Source organism: Podarcis liolepis (assembly GCF_965112155.1).
Source record: "Podarcis liolepis genome assembly, chromosome: 17".
In the NCBI taxonomy this organism is placed as follows: domain Eukaryota; kingdom Metazoa; phylum Chordata; class Lepidosauria; order Squamata; family Lacertidae; genus Podarcis; species Podarcis liolepis.
The window spans coordinates 41189559-41213065 of record NC_139571.1 but is presented as its reverse complement, the minus strand read 5'-3'; the positions used below and the strand labels follow the sequence as shown (position 1 = coordinate 41213065).

Below are 23507 nucleotides of genomic sequence, written 5' to 3'. Positions count from 1 at the left end.
TTAAAAAATGCTATGGGTTGTATCCAACAATTAATCTTCCCCACAGTAGACCCAGTACAGTTTATGCACCCAAGTTAGTCATGTCTACTAATTTTAACAGAGCAGATCTACTCTGAATAGGATTAATATTGCATACATTGTTGTAGAATTGTATCCAAGTGGGACCCTGCACCAGTGTGCTTTAATGGTACAGTGGTACCTTGGGTTACATACGCTTCAGGTTACAGACTCCGCTAGCCCAGAAATAGTACCTCGGGTTAAGAACTTTGCTTCAGGATGAGAACAGAAATCGTGCGGCGGCGGCGGCAGCAGGAGGCTCCATTAGCTAAAGTGGTGCTTCAGGTTTCAGGTTAAGAACGGACCTCCCGAACGAATTAAGCACTTAACCCGAGGTACCACTGTATAGCATGAATATATGCAACCTGCAGAATGTCTGAAGATGGTTTTGCAGTGGGGAATGACAACTGTGTGGTATGGATGGCTGGAACAGAAGGACTGAGGCGATGCTCTCCAGGAAACCCACACATACCCAGACGTATTGGAGCTTCCACATAGCAGATTATTATGGACTTGTGCTGCTCGTTCATGCTAGTTTTGTGTAGCATCTACATGATGCCATCCTCAGATTTTCCCATTTAATCCAGATTTACTGTTTCTGTGGGGCCTTTTTAGTTGACAGATTTTCTGCAGAAATGGTAAATCTGGATTAATGTGGGGCAGGGGAGAGAGAGAGAGAGTGAAAGGCAATTTGATTGGAGTTACATTGCGTGGATTCTGCAAAAAACCCCAAAAAGCGTGAATGAGCAGCTTGTGAGTCCTCAATGAACTGCCACGAATAAGCACCCTTTGTGCTCCTGCCCTCCTGTTCCAACCACTGCCCTAGTCATTGTCATTCCTCCTGCAAAGTCATCTTCAAACATTCTGCAGGCTACAAAGGGCTGCCGTACGTCCAGAAAATCCTGGACATCGCTGGGATTTTGATTCCGAAAATGGTGTCCGGGCGAACATTTAAATGTATGGCATCCCATGTTGTAAGTGGGGTTGGGTTTTTTTTGCCGATTTTATTAAAACTAGCTGGGGAAAAAAGCTCAACAACTTTGACCGCCCCCCCCCCAAAAGGCAACGTTTTTGTCTGGATTTACATTTTCTGAAGTATGGCAACCCTAGCATACATACATGCCTCCTCCACAAGAGAGTCCGTGGTACCCCTACTCTAGTGGTACCCCATTTACATCTCTTTATTCCCCTCTCCCCCCATTATTCATTTTTATGAGGAAAAATAAAATGCAATGTTTGCACCAAGGTGTACTCTAGGTCCCAACCAGTGGAATGTATAGATTCTCCTTCCTGCACGCTTTGCATTTCCCAACGGATGGGGCATTTTTCATAATAATATATCATCATTGCCTTCCTCTTGAACGAATGCTTTCTTTCCCCCCAAAGCATTTTTGAAAAATCCACATCCTCTGCCCTCATCACTGTGTGACTTTTGCAGCTTTTTATAGGTTACAGACTGTCAATGATTAGCCAAAACAATTCACTGTTAAGGACTTGTCATGTATGTTTTGTAACTAAAGATAGAAACATAAATGCCAAAGAATCAATTCAGCGGCGTTTAAAAAGAAGCCCAGTTCATTCAGGGCAACTCTCTGCAAGGGCTAAAGGGGTAAAATTAGTATATTAGGCTAGTAATATGAAACAAAAGGTCTTGTTTTAAGAAGACCATGGGGCAAATGACTGGGGGCTGCTGGCTTGAAATGATGCTCGTGGAAAAGGACACCTAATCTTCCAGCTCTCCTGTTGATGCATCTGCTTCCGACTGACAAGAACAGAAACTCTTCTTCGCCTCTCCTCTGTTTAGCACCTGCTTTTAAAACCATGATAGCAGGAAGGGTCATTATCATTTATCACACACAGAGGAAAGGATTTATGAGGGTGTTAATGCGAAGGAAAGAGGGTGCTGTTTACTATTACATTAAATGATGAAGGACATTCTACTTCATTGCTTCCCCCCCATTGGTTTTCCTCTCTTCAATGAAAAAGGAAGAGAGGGGAGGGGTTGGTATTTTCAGTAGCCCTCAATGGGTGGGTTCAGCTAAGGACAGAGATAGAGGACAATCCCAGCCCTCTTTCCTCAGAAAAAAGTCCCACCCATTTCACTGGGATTTATTTTGAAATAAGCACTCTTAACTTGGAAGTGAACAAGTGGCACTGTGGTTTAAACCACTGAGCCTCTTGGGCTTGCCGATCAGAAGGTCAGCGGTTCGAATCCTCGTGCCGGGGTGAGCTCTTGTTGCTCTGTCCCAGCTCCTGCCAACCTAGCAGTTCTAAACCATGCCAAAAGTGCAAGTAGATAAATAGGTACCACTCCGGTGGGAAGGTAAAAAGTGTTTCCGTGCACTGCTCTGGTTTCGCGAGAAGCAGCTTAGTCATGCTGGCAACATGACCCAGAAAAACTGTCTGCGGAGAAACACCGGTGCCCTCGGCCAGTAAAGCGAGATGAGCGCCGCAACCCCAGAGTCGTTTGCAACTGGACTTAACTGTCAGGTGTCCTTTACCTTTTTAAGTGAACACAGTGGGACTTACATCTGCATAGACATGCGTAGAATTGTAAGTGATTGCAGGCGTGGGCGTGGATTAGAGGACTGTGATTGGGTTCATAAAGGACAGTACAGTGGTGCCTCGCAAGACGAAATTAATCTGTTCCGCGAGTCTCTTCGTCTTGCGGTTTTTTCGTCTTGCGAACCACGGCTATTAGCGGCTTAGCGGCTATTAGCGGCTTAGCAGCTATTAACGGCTTAGCGGCTTTAAGAAAAAGGAAACAAACTTGTAAGAACTCGCAAGACATTTCGTCTTGCAAAGCAAGCCCATAGGGAAATTCGTCTTGCAGAACGACTCAAAAAACGGAAAACTCTTTCGTCTAGCGAGTTTTTCGTCTTGCGAGGCATTCGTCTTGCGGGGCACCACTGTATTTTAAGAAGTAAAGATGGGAAGTTATTTTGCAAAGAATATAGCAGTGGCGGATGCACTCAGTGCACAGCTGAGGTGCGCTGTTCATGCTCTTTTTGCACAGCCATGCCACACCCTCTGTACAATGAGTCAAAGTCTGTAACTTCCCACATGAGAGATTTCTGTGCTTTTGCAGCAGTGGTGCTATCAGTGCGCTCTCCCGCAGCACATCATTCCTGAGCTGCTTCCACAATGGTCATGTATTATGGAATAGCCACACTTCATTCACTCACTGTTTTTGAGGCATCTGCATGATATTGAGTAAAACGTCCTGCTCTTGAGCTTTCCACCTCAATCTTCTGACACAAAGCACAAAGGAACAAGTGCACAGCCTCCATAGGTAAGGATGACCCATTGTGCAGCTGTTCCAGTACTTTGCGGAGGGCAGGGATGTTGCTGGTTATGGTCTGTATGGATTCCTCTTACCATTTTGTTCTCTGGGGTCTGTCTCTGCTCTCTTGGAGTCAACTCTGTCACTTTAACCTTTCCAGATAGCACTGTCTTTACATCAGTGTCACCCCAGTTGCAGCCACAAGCTGATCACAGTGAGGATTGGGGCTGGTGTGTGTGAGCATTTAACCCTTTCCTCCACGCCATGCTTCAGATGCAAACCACCCTGCCCAATATTTGGGCTAGGGACTGCTTTCTTAGCTGCCGAATATCATTTGAATTCCAGTCATCTGGAAGCAATCCAATAATAAGAATAAGAATAAGAATAAGAATTTATTATTTATACCCCGCACATCTGGCTGGGCTTCCCTAGCCACTCTGGGCGGCTTCCAAAAATATATATTAAAATACTGTACTACATCAAACATTAAAAGCCTCTCTAAACAGGGCTGCCTTCAGATGTCTTCTAAAAGTCTGGTAGTTGTTGTTCTCTTTGACATCTGGTGGGAGGGCGTTCCACAGGGAGGGCACCACTACTGAGAAGGCCCTCTGCCTGGTTCCCTGTAACTTGGCTTCTCACAGTGAGGGTACCGCCAGAAGGCCCTCGGCGCTGGATCTCTGTGTCCGGGTAGAACGATGGGGGTGGAGATGCTCCTTCAGATATACTGGACCGAGGCCATTTAGGGCTTTAAAGGTCAGCACCAACACTTTGAATTGTGCTCGGAAACGTACTGGGAGCCAATGTAGGTCTTTCAAGACCGGTGTTATATGGTCTCGGCGGCCGCTCCCAGTCACCAGTCTGGCTGCTGCGTTCTGGATTAGTTGTAGTTTCCGGGTCACCTTCAAAGGTAGCCCCATGTAGAGCGCATTGCAGTAGTCCAAGTGGGAGATAACCAGAGCATGCACCACTCTGGCAAGACAGTCTGCGGGCAGGTAGGGTCTCATCCTGCGTACCAGATGGAGCTGGTAAACAGCTGCCCTGGACACAGAATTGACCTGCGCCTCCATGGACAGCTGTGAGTCCAGAATGACTCCCAGGCTGCGCACCTGGTCCTTCAGGGGCACAGTTACCCCATTCAGGACCAGGGAATCCTCCACACCTGCCCGCCCCCTGTCCCCCCAAAACAGTACTTCTGTCTTGTCAGGATTCAACCTCAATCTGTTAGCTGCCATCCATCCTCCAACCACCTCCAGACACTTCTTGTTTGAAGCAAAACAGCAATGAATAGGTACACTAAGACAACCTATGTCTAGAAGCATCCCTGGTGTGAGGGAGTAATTCCTTACATTTCCTGCGTGTTCAGACCCAGAGACCTCCCCCCTAAATAAAGACACATTTGACTCAAATTTTAGTTTTGTTTTTGGGCAGAATTCAGGCCACAACTTTGTTGATTACAGAAAATGAGTGGTTGCATAGGCTCTGGTTCGACTAGCTCCCTGCACCCTTGCAGGTAGCGCTGACCCAGAGCTCTATCATAGGTCAGCCAAGGGTGAACACCTGAGGTAGGCGGAAAGCCCGGGAACGGACTATATCCACTCCCCAGATGCTCCCCTGGACTCAGGCACGGGCACAACCCCCTCTCGGGGGTTGACCAAACCAAGTTGAGTCCCTGGATTCCTTTAACGGAATACCCTTCACGTAGGGATGGTGAGACCATTCTCCCATCCCTATCACCTGAACCAGTGCCTATCCGCAACCTTACAAGTTGTGACGATTTGCTATGCGGCAGGTGAAACCCAAATGGCACCAGCCAATCAGTCAAGTGGGGAAAATTCCTGCCGTGCCCCTGTCCCAACGACAGATGACACACAACGGCTTAGCAAGGTCAGTTGCAAAATACCCTACATATAGGGAGAGGTGGGCGGGTGTTCCGATGCACGAGCCAAAAGATGAAGCTCTGGGTCACGTGCATAGGCATATATAGGTCCCTCGATCCATCTAGACTGCACCCCATTGGCCAAATTAAACCCAGCAACGAGGGACCTACCAATCGGGTGTTGTAGCTTGTCCAGTATTCCCACCCACAACACAGGAGGTCCGTCTCCAGGTCTCACCAGGTCTTTGAGGGAGGACACACTTTCCCTTTGATAAATTGGACTCTGATCCAAATATTTTATTGTGTTACACAGTTCCCACTCCCCCCCCCCCTCAGGGTGAGATGCGCCCAGGTAACACTTGGACAGGGCTTTTTTCCAGGTTGAACTCAGTTCTGGCCCTCTCAGGTGGGCGCCATTGCCATTATAAGAGAACAAGGGAGGTGTTCGTGGTGAGTTCTGGCACCTCTTTTTCTAGAAAAATAGAAGTGCCCTTGGAGATTCATTTGGTTGGGAAAGGACAAGAGAATTATGTTGTCTTAGTAATAGTTTGCTTACAGATATATAAGCATATAGGAAGCAAACCATAACTCTTACTAGAGTTGGCAGTAGATCACCTAACCCTGTAGCAAATTTACAGAGAGAGACTTTATGTCTCAAGGTGTATCATCCGTCACCTCACAGCTACAAATTTTCACCCTAAATTCAAAATGTCAGATTTGGCTTCAGATGGTTTCTCTATCCCGTCCAGTCTAGTTATGTGGGGTGTAAACTTCTCAAACTCTTGATGATTTTAGATTCCAAAAGCAGCAGAGAGGGTACCACCTTTCAGGAGATCAATGACATTATTTTGGTAATTCGCTGGCCTCTCACAGAGATCATTAAGGCAGACAAATATGCAGAAATAGTAAACTGGAAAATTAGTTTTGGCTTATCACCACTTCACATTGAGGAAAAGTGTAATGTTCATTACAGATGCTGTCTAATGTCAGTTTCGTTATTTGCATTAGGTACACATTTATTCAGCTAAGCCCTACTCAGTGTAGACCCATAGAAACTAATGAACCTTAATCACGTATATTTACCGGTACTTTAATAGGCCTGCTCTGAGTAGGACTAGCGTTGAATACCACCCTTTGATACATACATACGTATATGTTGCATTTATATCATACCTTTTTCTCTTAAGGAGCTCAAAGCAGTGCATATGGTCTCCTCTAATCCTCACAGCAACCCTGTGAGGTAGATTAGGCTGAGAGGCAGTTGAGTGGGAGTTGAACCCTGGTCTCCCAGGCCTGACACTCTAACCACTATGCCACACTGGTACAGCATTACTCAAATCAAGGGAAGTAATAGTGCCACTGTATTCTGCTCTGGCCAGACCTCACCTGGAGTACTGTGTCCAGTTCTGGGCACCACAATTCAAGAAGGACACTGACAAACTGGAACGTGTCCAGAGGAGGGCAACCAAAATGGTCAAAGGCCTGGAAACAATGCCTTATGAGGAACGGCTAAGGGAGCTGGGCATGTTTAGCCTGGAGAAGAGGAGGTTAAGGGGTGATATGATAGCCATGTTCAAATATATAAAAGGATGTCACATAGAGGAGGGAGAAAGGTTGTTTTCTGCTGCTCCAGAGAAGCGGACACGGAGCAATGGATCCAAACTACAAGAAAGAAGATTCCACCTAAACATTAGGAAGAACTTCCTGACAGTAAGAGCTGTTCGACAGTGGAATTTGCTGCCAAGGAGTGTGGTGGAGTCTCCTCCTTTGGAGGTCTTTAAGCAGAGGCTTGACAACCATATGTCAGGAGTGCTCTGATGGTGTTTCCTGCTTGGCAGGGGGTTGGACTCGATGGCCCTTGTGGTCTCTTCCAACTCTAGGATTCTATGATTCTATGAAATTATAATACTCAAATCACTCAAATACATAAACCAGTCTGACAGTTTTGCACATGGAAGATAAAGCAGGGCTCTCTTCAGTGGGAGGCAACGTATTTTGGCACATGGTATATATCCTGGCTCAGTCATTGGCATCCCCTGTTCAAAGGATGCACAGAAGCCTTTCAGAGAAGAGGACAAGTCAAGCTGTCTCCAGCTACACTAATGTGAGAATATTTGTTTGGAAACAAATGCGTGAGGTTGGTCATTAGCTGAGCGTGAGCTGGTGGACTGAGCAGATGGTCCAGGTTTTGCTGCTTCTCCTGATTCTGATAACATTTGCCATCTCCCCCTTCCCCATCTTGCTCCTGCCGCACTTCCATTTTCATGACATGTTAATATTAGACAAATGCCATTGCAGCACTAGCGAAACAAGAATGAGGGTAATAGAATAATAGAAACTAGTATCTTTAATAAGAGAATCCTTTTTTAAAAAAGTCACAAGGTTTTCGGCTCTCACGCAGCTCTTCATCAGGTATTGGGGTTCAGAGCCATATCTCTCTTGCTTTTTCAGTTTCTTTGCTTTGTGTGCACTGGGTGCAAGTAGAAGTTGAATTAGAACTGTAACAGCCGATAATAGTTAGGTTTGCTATACCCAAAAGGCCGAGGAAATGTCTTGTCATCTTGTCCCGTCAGATTTGTTGGCACCCGTCTGCTTTGAGAGACAAAGGTGTGCACCTATTATTATTATTATTATTATTATTATTATTATTATTATAGAATCATAGAATCATAGAGTTGGAAGAGACCCCAAGGGCCATCGAGTCCAACCCCCTGCCAAGCAGGAAACACCATCAGAGCACTCCTGGCATATGGTTGTCAAGCCTCTGCTTAAAGACCTCCAAAGCAGGAGACTCCACCACACTCCTTGGCAGCAAATTCCACTGTCGAACAGCTCTTACTGTCAGGAAGTTCTTCCTAATGTTTAGGTGGAATCTCCTTTCTTGTAGTTTGGATCCATTGCTCCGTGTCAGCTTCTCTGGAGCAGCAGAAAACAACCTTTCTCCCTCCCTATTATTAATTTATTTATACCCTGCCTTTTTCACTGACAAGGATTCAAGGTGGCTTACAGATAAAAATTACCTGCACTTTCCTACATGAACCTACCCAATATACTGCATAAGAGACCAGTTCCACAAAACACTTTTTAAAAACTTTCATGGTAATCTCATCAGTAAACCACAGCAATTTATAGAACGCTCATTATGCTAGTTATAGTTTCAGGCTGTGCACACATTAGCCCTTACTCAGGTTCCAGTGCGTTCCCACCTTGCTATTTGAAGCCAAGTGCACATCATGAAGAAGAAGAAGAAGAATCTTTATTTGCATCAGCCACTAGCCATAGCAATAAAATAAAACACAATGTACTGAAGATAGAGGTAAAAACTGGAGGTTTACATGAATAATCAAAGAATAGATCTTACTCTAATTACGCTTCAGGTTGCATATGCTTCAGGTTACAGACTCCGCTAACCCAGAAATAGTACCTTGGGTTAAGACCTTTGCTTCAGGATGAGAACAGAAATCGTGCTCCAGCGGTGTGGCGGCAGCAGGAGGCCCCATTAGCTAAAGTGCTGTTTCAGGTTAAGAACAGTTTCAGGTTAAGAACGGACCTCCGGAACGAATTAAGTACTTAACCTGAGGTACCACTGTATATGTAATCTTGCATAAGTGAAAGCACATCTGTGTACTGGAATTGTTAAATTTTGCAAATAGGGTGCCAACGTATCAAAATGACTAAGTGGAAAATAATCCTACCATGGACAAAATTTCCATATTGTGGCCAAATTATTCTGACGCTCAATATCATATAGGCGCTGTCTAATTAAATCATTTGCTGAAGCCCAGCGTTAATAACTGCTGTGGTGATAAACCAGAAAAGTAAATCTTTTGGATGACAGTCTAAGAAGCAGGGCAATTTAGATCTCAAGGGCACATGAACGTCAGCCACAATCCATCTATAGCCTATAGTTTCTTGAGAAATACTGCTGCTTGATGCCTTTTCTCTCAAACCAGCTTCCATCCAATTTGAAAAATGTAAGCCGCAATTAGGGACGCGGGTGGCGCTGTGGGTTAAACCACAGAGCCTAGGACTTGCCGATCAGAAGGTTGGCGGTTCGAATCCCCATGACAGGGTGAGCTCCCGTTGCTCGGTCCCTGCTCCTGCCAACCTAGCAGTTTGAAAGCACGTCAAAGTGCAAGTAGATAAATAGGTACTGCTCCGGCGGGAAGGTAAATGGCATTTCCGTGCGCTGCTCTGGTTCGCCAGAAGCGGCTTAGTCATGCTGGCCACATGACCCGGAAGCTGTATGCCGGCTCCCTCGGCCAGTAAAGCGAGATGAGTGCCGCAACCCCAGAGTCGGTCACGACTGGACCTAATGGTCAGGGGTCCCTTTACCTTTACCTTTAAGCCGCAATTAAGCTGAGTGGGTGGACATTTGAGGCATCCCTTGCGCATGTGTGGATGGCAGCATCACTGAATTCGATTTGGGGCTGGAGGGTTGCAAGTGCAGAGAAGCAAGTCAGGTAAAGCACATTGAGTGAAGACTTCCTTGTCCCCTCTGTGACTTAGAATACATCTGGGAAAACCAGCACCACTGTGTTTCAAGTCACTATAGTATGGTTAGTTTTTCACCTTTCTCTTTGAAAACGGTTCTCTGAATAGCTACCATGGCGTTTAAGTAAACAGTATTTTTGTTTGTTAAATTCTTAACTTTTTTGGACTAAGTTATTACAAGCCTTGTATCTAATATTACCCTGTTTCACAAAAATTAAGCAACCGATCTAAAGGACTGCCTTTTCGCACAAGTCTGTCTGGATACTAAAGTAATCATTAAGACTGTGTCCCTTTTACGCGTGTTCATATGTCCTGTTCAATTTCCATGCGGATTTACCCCCACACACACCCAAAACCTGCACACATATGTCGTGTTTATTTTTACCTACTAAGAATACAAGCTGGTCTGAGATCTGACTTGCACTTAAAACAAAACAAAAACCACAGGCACTAACTTTACCACATGGAGCGGCTAAAAAGTGCAACTCCTGTCATGTCACATGTGTGTTGAAAATGTGGCTGGAGAATAATGGCACATGAAGGCTTGCTGTCCCAACCAGGAACCTTGTACTGGAAAAATCATGGCTGCCCCATCCCACTCCTGCCATGTTTCTAGAAGGATCTCAGGGACGTTGCGTCGTCCCTTTTTGCCCATGTCAATAGCCACTACAATATTTCTAGTTGGGACAGCACATCAACACATCATATAACTCTTTTGCAACTAAATTTTCAATGTGAATGATAAGAGTAGCACTTTAAACCACTTTGAGCAGCTGGTACTTGTTTTTAAAAGAGTGTGTGTGTGTGTGTGTGTGAAGTCAGCCCTCAGACCACATGAAACAAATTTGTTGTGGTGCTTTTTCAATTGTGGTACCCTGTGTGTACTATTTTTCTTCTCAATGTTCTTTTAACACCAGACAAAGACTTTTTCATTTAACCAGGCTCACCAATTTGCCATTTTAAGCTGGTTTTAATCTACTAGTTTTTGACAAGTACTGTTGGTGTTTTGTTTTTTGTTTTGTTTTGTTGTTTTGTTTTTGTTTTTTGTTCTGCTCAGGTTTTAATGTTCTGCTACTGTTTTTATCTTGATACTGTATTTTAATGGTGTGAGACAACCTGGAAGTTCTTAAAACTGAAAGCTGGCATAAACACATTTTGGTTTTTTTAATTAAAAAAATCAACACACAACTTAGCTCACTTTTTTAAAAAGTATGTGTTTGCGTTCATTTTCAAGCATTCCGTGGAAATACTTGAAAAGACTAGAGAGGTTTTTTTTAAAGGCATTTAGAATAATAGAATCATAGAGTTGGAAGGGACCACAAGAGTCATCTAGTCCAACCCCTGCAATACAGGAATCTTTTGCCCAACATGAGACTCAGACTCACAACTCTGGGATTAAGAGTCTCATGTGCTACCAACTGAACTCTCTCAACCAAACACATTGTTTTTTCTCACACCCTTCCACTGCCAGCCCTTTCCCCACCCCAAATACCCCTGAGAAGATTAAAGTGAAAAGAAAAAAATTGGGAGGCAGAGAAAACTACAAATCCTATGCTTCCTGGCAGAACTGAATATCCCTGGTCCCTGAAAACTCCCTAACAATGGTGCCATTTCCAGTTGAAGAGAGGCTAGTCAAGTGTCTCTAATAAGTCTTCCCCCAGCATCTATAGCCCCCTCTCCCTTCTCAAAAATAAGAGGTTTATTTTAATGGGGGGGGGAGTCATAGAATTGGAAGGGGTCACAAGGGTCATCTAGTCAAGAGTTTCTAAAACATGAGTCTCCAGCTGTTTTTGACTACAGTTCCCATCATCCATGACCACTGGTTCTGCTAGCTAGGGATGATGGGAGTTGTAGTCCAAAACAGCTGGAGAGTCAAGTTTGGGAAACCCCAGTCTAGTCCAACCCCTTTGCAATGCAGGAATATCATCTCACACCCATTTGCAAAAGGATGTATAAAACAACCCAAGCATGTGATAAGTAAACGTTTCAGCAGCACCAGCTGCCATTTCTGTTTCTTCCTAACTTCAGGCATTTTAATGGCTTTTGATTTTGGCACAGCAGGGTTGGTCCGCCAAGAGATGCCAGTATCAGTGATGGTCTGATTCAGCCTATATCTATATCCTTCTCCGTAGGTACTGAAGCACCTGCGGCACTTGAACTTCACAAACAACATGGGAGAGCAAGTGGATTTTGACGAATCTGGGGGCCTGATAGGGAATTACTCCATCATCAATTGGCACCTGTCACCAGAGGACGGCTCCATTGTCTTTGAGGAAGTTGGACACTATAATGTTTATGCCAAGAAAGGAGAGAGGCTGTTTATCAATGAGAACAAGATTCTGTGGAGTGGGTTTTCGAAGGAGGTAAGAGACACCAGCCACCCCAAACTAACATTAATATTTATCAACCTTGCCCACAAGGTCCACTGATCTTTTCGGGCTGAAATTCTTTCCCATAGCCAATGGCAAGGTTCTGTTTCCTTGGGTCCTGCTGCACAGAAGGGGGGGAAATGCATCGTATTTGTTGCCGCTGCCTGGTTTTATGTGGGTGAGCAGCAGGCGAAGTGTGCCTATGTGTGTAGTATCAGTTCCTGTCCTCCAAATCATAGTGCTGGTGTTGCCATTTTGAATGCTGTATAGCAGCATTTCCCAAAGTGTGGTATATGTACCCTTGAGGGTTCCATAGGTAGATGGCAGAACTCTTTTACTTTATCATAGTCTTTCTAGCTGCAGAAAACAATCCAAAGATAAAATAGCATTATTAAAACTACGCCTGTAAGACTAAATTCTCAAAAGGGGTACAGTGGTGCCCCACAAGACGAATGCCTCGCAAGACAGAAAACTCGCTAGACGAAAGAGTTTTCCATTTTGGAGGTGCTTCGCAAAACGAATTTCCTATGGGCTTGCTTCGCAAGATGACAATGTCTTGTGAGTTCCTGCTGGTTTTTTCCCACCCCACCCCCTTTTTCTAAGCCGCTAAGCTGCTTATCAGCTGATCCGATCAGCAGACAAGCCGCTAATCCGTCAATGGGCTTGCTTCGCAAGACGAAAAAACCGCTAGACGAAGAGAATCACAGAACGGATTCTTTTCATCTTGCGAGGCACCACTGTATGTGATTATTGGGGAACACTGCCATTAAACAACATGAGGCATCTGCCTCGGGTGGCAGCTGCTGAGGGGCGGCAGTGAGGAGTTAGAGGATGGAGCTGGGTGTGCCCTGCACTTGCCTCCCTGAGATCCCTCCTGTTGCTATAAGCCCTTTTTGTCCCGCTCCTTTCCATTGATCTCCCAGCCTTGTTCCTGGTGCTAGAATCACAAGTGCATTGAGCTTTTTTGGGGGTCCTTCCTACCTCTGAGCGCCAGCAATGCTTTCAAAGGAAGGCATACAGATTTACACACAGCCTCAAGCTGCTGTTGCCTTGCTATTTAGTAGTTAATTAAATTGCTCCTATGTTACAGATGGGTAGCCGTGTTGGTCTGTCATAGTCAAAATAAAAAAAAATTTTCTTCCTGTAGCACCTTAAAGACCAACTAAGTTAGTTCTTGGTATAAGCTTTCGTGTGCATACACACTTCTTCAGATACAAGAAGAAGTGTGTATCTGAAGAAGTGTGCATGCACACGAAAGCTTATACCAAGAACTAACTTAGTTGGTCTTTAAGGTGCTACAGGAAGAAAATTTTTTTATTGCTCCTATGTTGTTATACGTAGGGCTCATCCAGACTTGCCCTTGCTCTGTTGCTTTGCCTTGGCGAAACCCGATCTTTACCACTGAGTTGGAGCAAATGTCTATCAAGTGGATTGAAGTTTGTTCCGATTGATCGCTAAAGAGCAGGTTTTCCAGGAGAAAGCAGTTCATTGGGTTGTTGTTTTTATTTTTATTTTGGATTTTGTGGTTTTATATTTTGATTTTATTCTGCAAACCACCCTGAGACCTGCAGGTATAGGGCAGTTGAAGAAGAAGAAGAAGAAGGAGGAGGAGGAGGAGGAGGAGGAGGAGGAGGAGGAGGAGGAGGACAAGGACATAACTGCTTGGACAGACCTGTCCCTAGAAAGTGCGGGACAAGCAGGAAACTGCTTGGACTCGTGATTTCTGGGCACAAGACAAGTGCAGGTCTGGATGAGACCACAGCTGGCAAATTGTTGTGGTTCCTGAGGGGGAAAGGCCACTCCATGAAATTGTTCAAATGCTAAGCAACATTCAGCACCAGACCACTGTTTTGAAAGTCACAATAAAGAAATTCCTTCCAGTAGCACCTTAAAGACCAACTAAGTTAGTTCTTGGTATGAGCTTTCGTGTGCATGCACACTTCTTCAGATACACTTCAGATACAGAAGTATCTGAAGAAGTGTGCATGCACACGAAAGCTCATACCAAGAACTAACTTAGTTGGTCTTTAAGGTGCTACTGGAAGGAATTTTTTTATTTTGACTATGGCAGACCAACACGGCTACCTATCTGTAATTGAAAGTCACAGTTTTGATTTCTGCTTCCACCTTGTGGCTCTTTGGTATATGTGCAGAAATCTGCCATTAGATCGTGTGTGGCAGTTCCCTGCAATGCCAGGCAGCAAGGATTGCTGGGGTGATGCACAGCATGGATTCTGAGCTTATTTGCTCTCTAACGCAAAGCTAAGTTGGGGCAACAGCTGTTGTGCATATCAGCATGATGCTGCCTTTGAGAGCTACACCACCATGGAAATTTCTTGCTGCTGGCAATGAGAAACAACCCATTACCGTGTTAGATACTGACAGACAGTGCAGATTCTAAGCCATCAGCAGTACAAAGATCACCCTTGTGTTTTATCATTTTTCAAGTCAATTTGGGGCTCACATTTTGGAGGAACAGGCACACCATTCCCTACCCACACCCCAGCCCACAATATGGTTATACCTCTCTAGAGTCCCCTATGACAATCTTTCTGTCACCAACCCATCCTTTGAAGCAGCTGCAAGGACCACAGTGTCCTGGGAGAAGCAGCAGCAGACACTGTCTCCTGTCTACTCTCTCCAGCTAGTGGTAAGGACTGGGCCCCTTGGGTGAAGGGCCCCCTCCTTGCTGCTGCCACCTGCAAAAGCAGCAGCATCGACCTCACATCGTCTGCACGGAGGGACGGAGCTGGTGACATGGGCAGCTGCCACTCCTTTCTTAGAGCCTTTGCCACTTAACCAATATTCTATATTGTATTTCTTGCACACCACTTAGAGATGATTGCAGTTAAGCAGTACATAAATCGCTTTAATAGAATGGAATAAAAGAATATAAATAAAAGAGCGGTAGCTACTTGCTTGCCTGGTGAAGCAAGGGGCAATAAATGCAGCAACCACCGATTCTCCTTTTTTCTGAACATAAATTTTTATTGGTTTTCAAACAGTTTAACAAATTCAATCCAATTTCAATGCAGTGTTCCCTTAAGATTTTGGCTTTCTACCCTTCCTCCCATGATGTTTCTATTCAGATAATTAATCTACTGCCCTAAAGGTAATATTTCTCTAAAACATCTGTCCTACATTATATTCCTTTATCATTCTCATTCTTTTGCTTCAAGTCCTGCCTTCCATTTCATTTGCCTATAATATTTTCTCAGATAATTAGAAAAGGGTCTCCGTTCAAGCGTTTCTTCTTTTTGCTCTCTTATTTCTGACGCCAATTTCGCCATCTCCTGTCTCTCCCCTTTCTGCTGCTGCTTGTGGTCAGCGCTGCTACTCCCTTGCCATTTTGCTCAGGTGAATGGTTGGCAGTGGAAGAGAAGTGGCTGTACAGCCGCCAACTGTCCTCTCCCTCAGTAGAAAAGGGGAGGCGCCGCCACCACAGACAGTGGCATCTAGTAGTTGGCAGGTCTGCTATCAACCCTCTGTGAGTAGCAGCCTCCACCAGGAGGGCTTTGCCTCATACCTCTTCCTGCTTGGTGAAGTTCAGTTTCTCACCTCAGTCCCTGGAATGAATTGGAGCAAAGCATCTTTGTTAAGTTGTGGGTGAACATATCAGACGACACAGCGATTCTTCAAACAGCTCTTCTTTATTCTGAGGCCAGAACTGAACTGAACTGAAGGGCTCAGTCAGCCTGCTTATATAGAGCTCCAGTACCTTGTTACTGTAACAACTTTCTAAAACTATCCAATCACTGAACGTCACTTTCGATCCTTCATTTGCATAACTATCTACAGTATCCCCCTGTTGGCCCAGGATGAGCACTTCAGTACATAACAATCTTTATCTAGATTTTCACTCTCTTCCTGATGACTGTGCCTCTTTCTGCTCACGGTTGGTTTGTTTTTAATTCCTCCAGGTGCCGTTCTCCAACTGCAGCAAAGACTGCCCGCCAGGCAGAAGAAAAGGCATTCTCGAGGGCACAGCTACTTGTTGTTTTGAATGTGTGGAATGCACTGACGGGGAGATCAGTGATGAGACAGGTATGGTCTGATGCGGAGAAATCGATGCTTTGCTCTTTTCTGCTTGGAGACATTTCCCAAGATGGAGTTGGAAAACGTATTTTGAAACTGGAGCCCACAGTCAAAAGGTTTGGGCAAATTGAGGATGTAGCAGTGTTGTCGCAGAACCTCTGGAAGAATTTCATGGCCTCGTTGAGGGAAGTCAGTTGTCACAGCAACAAAATAGGAAGGTGTTTGTTTTGAGTGGTAGAATCAATAGTAGATCACAGCTCTTAGAAACTTTGTTTGCTGTGCCTTCACCCCTTGGTAATATGTCCTGAGCAAGGACAAAATTTGGCTTTTTTATTGATCTTCTCAGTAGGTAGCCTTATTCCTCCTCCTCCTCCTCTTCTTCTTCTTCTTCTTCCTCCTCCTCCTCCTCCTCCTCCTCCCCTCCTCTGCTTGTCAACCTGTGTGGAGAAACTGCCCACATTGCGCTAAATTGGGTGCTCCCTGGAACTGTCCGTATCTCAGCCAGGTACCATTTCTGGCCTAGTTCTAAGGTGGCAAACGTGCATTCTGGGGCATCATGATGGAAGCACATGACAGAAAACTAGTGTGTCAGAGAGAAGCCTAGTTACAATCCCTGGCACGCTAGTTTTCTGTATGGAGGAAATTTATATGAAAATGCTGATTTACCACTATAGTGCCATCTAGGCCTGGAACTGCCTTCATATTTTTAAGGAAGTGGAATAATTTGTAAAAGAATGAGCTTTCCTCTTATCATCTACTGCCTGTCCCTTTGGCCTTTTTCTGTATATCTGTGGCCTTTTAGAAGTGGATGGAATGTTTGTAATGTATTGGGTCATAATCTTTATTGCCCCCCCCCCCCCGTTTTAATGTGGGCTTTTGTTTATTTTTGTTTGGTTGCTTGTTTGGTCACAAGTCACTTCAGGTTGCATTGGGCAAGATAAAGTATCTAACAAATTTAATAAAATGATGATGATGATGATGATGATAAGGTTAGCTGATACAGGTGTTGTGGCCCTCTGTGCATAGAGCCCGCAGGGGCATCTACAACCCTGACACCCCTCAAGGGCTCATGTTCTAGGGGTCTTGCACCAGACCCCCATCTACCTCTTAACATTACACAAACAAAGAAAAAAGACGAATGAGACCTTGCAGGTCACCTCAGCCTAATGCAATGACTTAGCCAGGCCCTATATTGTAATTTTGACAGGTGTTTAATGTTCTTAAGCTTGTAAAATTGCATGTGTGTTTTAATATTTATTCATTGCTTCATGTAATTTGTTGGTGTAACCTGCCCTGGGGTCCTAGATCACTTTAATAATTAAATAAAATGAGCCAGAGTTGGTCAACTCTCAGGCAATATGCAACACACATGCTGTTGAGGTTCAGAATTTTTTTTTTCTTTTCTTTCTTTCTTTCTTTCTTTCTTTCTTTCTTTCTTTCTTTCTCAAGAGTGTCTTGTCTTTTCCAGATGCTAGTGCCTGTGAGAGGTGTGATGAAGACTTCTGGTCCAACGAAAACCACACGTTCTGCATTCCCAAGCAAATAGAATTTTTGTCTTGGACAGAGCCGTTTGGGATTGCGCTCACCCTCTTCGCTATACTAGGCATCTTCCTCACATCGTTTGTCCTAGGGGTCTTTACCAGATTTCGCAACACACCCATCGTCAAGGCCACAAACCGCGAACTCTCTTACCTCCTCCTCTTCTCCTTGCTTTGCTGCTTCTCCAGCTCCCTGTTCTTCATCGGGGAGCCCCAGGACTGGAACTGCCGCTTACGGCAGCCGGCCTTTGGCATCAGCTTTGTCCTCTGCATCTCCTGCATCCTGGTGAAGACCAACCGCGTCCTCCTGGTCTTTGAGGCCAAGATACCCACAAGCCTCCATCGCAAGTGGTGGGGCCTTAACCTCCAGTTCCTCCTGGTCTTCCTGTGCACTTTTGTGCAGATAGTCATCTGTGTCATCTGGCTCTATACGGCTCCCCCTTCCAGCTATCGGAATCATGAACTGGAGGACGAGATCATCTTCATCACCTGCAATGAGGGCTCCTTGATGGCACTGGGCTTCTTGATCGGCTACACATGCCTCCTGGCCGCTATCTGCTTCTTCTTCGCTTTCAAGTCCCGCAAGCTGCCCGAGAACTTCAACGAGGCCAAATTCATCACCTTCAGCATGCTGATCTTCTTCATTGTTTGGATCTCTTTCATCCCAGCTTATGCCAGCACCTACGGCAAATTCGTCTCGGCGGTGGAGGTGATCGCTATACTGGCTGCCAGCTTTGGGCAGCTGGCTTGCATCTTCTTCAACAAGGTCTACATCATCCTCTTCAAGCCCTCGCGCAACACCATCGAGGAGGTGCGCTCTAGCACCGCTGCCCACGCCTTCAAGGTGGCTGCCAAGGCTACGCTGCGGCGCAGCAATGTGTCCCGCAAGAGGTCCAACAGTCTTGGCGGCTCCACGGCCTCCACCCCATCCTCGTCCATCAGCAGTAAAAGCAACCATGAAAATCCCTTTTCACTGCCAAGTCCAGTGGACCAGCATCAGCCACATGGGTGCAAGCAAAAGGTGAGTTTTGGCGGTGGGACTGTTACTTTCTCGCTGAGCTTTGAGGAGCACCAGACAAATGCAGTAGCCAACCGGAATGCAAAGCACAGGAACTCACTGGAAGCCCAAAACAGCGATGACAGCCTCATGCGCCACAAGGCCCTGCTTCCTCTGCAACCCAGCGAACCACGAGGCAATGAGCCCAACTTCCAGATGCCCTCAATTCAAGACTCCAACACACAGGAACCAGTAATGGCAGAAGCCAAGCAAGAAGTGCAAAACTCGGAAGAAGAGCAACGTTCTTTGTCAGATGCATACTTGCGGGATTTTGTAGGCAATGACTCCATCCTAGAGAACGCCATTCATTCATAAGCAGAGAAAAAGGAGTCTGTTTTCCCCGCTCTTCTCTAAAACGGGGGAAAAGGACTGGATACATCTGCAACACAGCCAGCCACTTCTTAGGGTTAGAAACAGCAGGATAAACTCACCTCCAAAGGGCTGTTGAGGGTGGGAGGGGGAAGAAAATGCCTAGTGATAATTTTAGTGAAAACCTGTGCTGGTTGTGGAAGATATGAGGAGAAGAAACCCGTTGGAAGGACTAGTACCCCCCCCCCCCAAGCTGGGTTTTAGCAGATTTTTGTGTGGAGTTTATCATCGTTCTACCCTAGTGGTCCAAGGCCACCAACGTGCTGGTTAGTGAACATCTCTGAACAGTTCTAGTAACGTGCTCTGCTTTTACATTGATGTATATTATCCCTTTTCTTCGTGGTGTGTAATAGCCCCTCTTTATATGTAAATCTGCTTAGCCATATTGCAACGAGGAAAACCTTTCTGCTTTACACAAAACAGGACATGTGGTTTGACTTAGGGGAACGTCACCCTCCAGGCCCTAGGCAAACATGCTAAATGAATTTCAGCTGTTGCCCTCCACATGTAAAGTATTTAAAAATAAGAAGACATCGCTCCTTGTATTTACAATCAAAAGATTAGCCGCTTTATGCTGTTCCCAATGTCTCATAAAAGAGGAATAACGTCCTGAGAAACACCGCTGCTTTATGCAGAGCTGCTGTCCTCCCAGAGATGCATGCCCAGGGTTGACTCACTTGGTAGGCAGCAAGGAAGGGCAGCCTGTGCTCCTGGGGAATTTACAGAGATCTCAGTAACATGTGCCCATAACGTAATTTAGGCTACTGCTGTTATGGCTTCTGTGCTGCAAATGGCTGGCATTTTATTACAGCAGGGGTCACCAGTCCTCTTGGGCACATTTGCAAACCAGATACCGTATTTTTCGCTCCATAAGACGCACCTAGTTTTTAAAGGAGGAAAACGGGGGGGGGGGGATATTCTGAATCAAATGTTGTACTAAACTATTTAATAAACTACTGGTATATCAGAGTGAGAGGGACAGGAGCTGTATGTTTCTTTAGCGTGCGTGCTCAAGGAGCGACGAGCGGGGAGGCAGCACGCCCCCAGACGGACCCAACACAGGAACCCCAGCAGCCTCCTCTCGTGTAAGCGGCTCCTCTCCCGCTTTGCTGCTTTAAAGCGAGCTGAGCTGGGGAGGAGGGAAGGAAGGAGAGCTTGTCCCTCCCTCCCTGATCTGGAGCTCGCTTTAAAGCAGCAAAGCGGGACAGCAGCCACTTACACCCGTGTAAGCGGCTCCTATCCCGCTTCGCTGCTTCAAAGCGAGCCACGGAGGAGGGAAGGAAGGGGAGCCATGGATCCTTTGCTCGCGACTGCAGCAGGATCCAACCACCGTCCATAGGCATTTACTCCATAAGACGCACAGACATTTTCCCTTACTTGTTAGGAGGAAAAAAAGTGCGTCTTAATGGAGCGAAAAATACGGTACATCATTGTGGATGTCCCCCACAGCCACACACAGAGCAGCCTTTTCAGTTGGCTACAACAGAACGCTTCTTTCAAGTCTAATTTGAACAGGTGTCCAGGATCCTTTTTGGGTGCTTGTGCACCCATAACTGCCTCATTGGTCAGCTCTGCCCTGCCATTTGTACTGTTCTGTGTTAACTTCTGTCAAACCCATGGCTCTTTTGGGGAGTAACCCAATACATTTGCAGGCATAATTGGGCTAACACCTAAGCATGAAAGGAAGGAGACAGTCTAAAAGAAAAGGCTCTGAAAAGTGAGGAGTCAGATCTCCAAGGAGGGCTCATTGAACTTTTCATGGCTGCAGAAGCATACGGTCATTACAGTGGTGCCTCGCAAGACGAAAAGAATCCGTTCTGTGATTTTCTTCATCTAGCGGTTTTTTCGTCTTGCGAAGCAAGCCCATTGAAGGATTAGCGGATTAGCGCTATTAGCGGCTTTTAGCAGCTTATCTGCTGATCGGATCAGCTGATAAGCGGCTTAGCAGCTTAGAAAAAGGGGGGGGGGAGGAAAAAAAACCAGCAGGAACTCGCAAGACATTTTTGTCTTGCGAAGCAAGCCCATAGGAGATTCGTTTTGCGAAGCACCTCCAAAACGGAAAACTCTTTCGTCTAGCGAGTTTTCCGTCTTGCGAGGCATTCGTCTTGCGGGGCACCACTGTAATTACCTGAGGTTTCCCAAGTCATGTGTCTAGCAAGTTAAAACAATATTTATAGCAGACAGTTCAGGGAATAATAACCAGGCCCCAGGGCACTGAGGATCATTTTGGAGATTAAATACCTGGAAAGCTAGGCTCTATTGCAGAAAGCAGCTGACAGCCCAAGGTCCTTCAAAAAGCTTCTCCAAGGAAATGTATGAATGGGAGCCTTAAATAATGGCAAACTAGCACAAAATAGGCATGTCCCCTGTTTTGTTCTTTAGGAAGAATTAAAGGGGCTAGCCAGTGGTAGGTGTGGCTAATGCTTTTGCTACGGGTAGAATGAAACGCCATGATCTCTGTCACCCTGACTTCTGCAACTGCTGGAGTTCCAAAATGTATCTTACAGATAGCAGAGGTTGTTGTGACAGTCAAGACCTAACAGCTGACTCCTGTAAGTAGAGAATGCATCCATAAGTAATATTGGGCCTGCCCCTAAGAGAGAAAACTAAGGAATCTATGACTGAATACTTTCCAAATGTTTGCAGCTTATCGAACAGCGCTTCTCCCCCAAGTACTTGCAGTTGAACCACATCATATAATCCTGCACAGCGAGCACAAAACTTGAGAAACGCATCATGTCACCACCAACTTAGAAAGTGTAGCATATGTAAGAAGTGAAATAAAAGGGCAGGTGTTGAATGTCCATTGAGTGATACAAAGGAAAGTGCGTAGCTCTGCCTATCTATATTTTGTGCTCTACTATTTGTGAGTCCAGAGAACACAACACCCAGCGCATTGTGAAAATGTCAGCACCAAGTAGTCATACTCAAGAATGTGACATGTAATGGCAGCATTGTCAAAGGTTTTCTTTCCCCCTTGTTTTGTTAAAAATCCTTTAAAAAAGTAGACTTTCCTGCTCAGCAAGAGTCTCTTGTATTTTAGCCGTAGATCTTACTCCTCATATTGAGGTTAAAGAAAGTCATGGCGTTGAGCCTGGCCTCTTATATTTAATCCTAATAATTCTTCACTGGCGTTTTAAGGGTTTAGTGATAGGATAGTGTTGTGCTAGAAGGGCCCTGACAGTGAGCACCATTACACATACACTAGAAAGGAGTTTATACTTTATGTTTCAGTGGACTATCATTTCTGAGGTTGCTTCACTTGTTTGTATACAGTCATACCTCGGGATAAATACGCTTCAGGTTAAGTATTTTTGGGTTGTGCTCCGCGGCAACCCGGAAGTAACGGAGCACGTTACTTCCGGGTTTCGCCGCTCGTGCATGCGCAGATGGTCAAAATGATGTCATGCCCATGCGCAGAAGTGGTGGAACCCAACCCACGCACGTGCAGACGCGCTGTCGCATCTTGCGTTCTGTTCGGGATGCGAACGTGGCTCTGGAACGGATCCCGTTCGCATCCTGAGGTACCACTCTGTGTGTGTGTGTGTGTGTGTGTGTGTGTGTGTGTGTATACACACACACACACACACACACACACACATACACACACAAGCTGGGTAGAAAAATCTTCTGGCTTTTGTAAGAAAAACAAAAAAAACCATTTGCATTCAGATCCAGCAACCAGAGTTTGCAGGATATCTACCAACAAGTGCTTGTACTGAACTCTGAGCATGGCTTTCTTCTGATGCAAGAGAAGTGCAAGTCCGCAGCACTCTCCCCTGCACGGCTAAGAGAACTTCCTTGCCTTTAATCCCCGGAGAGTGTGGAGTGTGGAATCACCCTGCCTTGGTACAGTAGCAATAAAGGAGACAGCAGTAGGTCAAAGCCAGCTCAACACTGTTGATGTGGTTTTGAAGTAGGTTGTATGAATGCAGCCAGAGTTCAACTCATGGTGAAGTGGTCATACGACATGTCTCTCCATCATGCATCCAGCATGAAGCTTAATCATTTTGCTTCTGACACCCTGCAGTGAGTATAGGCTGAGTTGCATGACTTTCATCCCATGCAAGGCTTAACACATATACGAAGGGGGGATGTGCTCCCTTACTTTGTGGAAGAGGCAGATTAAAGGCATGGCTTCCTAACTGCATATCACATGCTGTTTGCCTTGTACACATGGAAGTAGTCTAAGGGTGCACCCAGATTGTAGTTTCGAATGGGAAAGAATGGGCACCCAGTACACACACACACACACACACACACACACACACACACACACACACACCCTTCTGTCCTTGCTAGTCCACATTTCAGGTTGAAGTGTGTCGAACAAGAGCTGAGCTCTGAGTTCAACAAAAAGGGCCTCCTCTTTGGCAAAATACTTGTTCTTTTTGCGTCCCACACTTGCCCTGCACTCTACAAGCATTGA

At 45.5% G+C, this 23507-nt stretch overlaps 1 protein-coding gene across 3 annotated transcripts in view; it reads left to right on the top strand.

Moving 5' to 3' along the window:
- Positions 1 to 20244, top strand: part of CASR (calcium sensing receptor) — a 51791-nt gene extending 31547 nt beyond the window's left edge. For all 3 annotated transcript variants that reach the window (XM_083481699.1, XM_083481700.1, XM_083481701.1), the window contains 3 exons: positions 11843 to 12073; positions 16000 to 16123; positions 17583 to 20244. In XM_083481699.1, coding sequence (XP_083337825.1) covers positions 11843 to 12073; positions 16000 to 16123; positions 17583 to 19024 — 1797 coding nt within the window. In that variant the 3' untranslated portion in view covers positions 19025 to 20244. The remainder of the gene's footprint in view (positions 1 to 11842; positions 12074 to 15999; positions 16124 to 17582) is intronic.
- The last annotated feature ends 3263 nt before the right edge of the window (positions 20245 to 23507 follow it).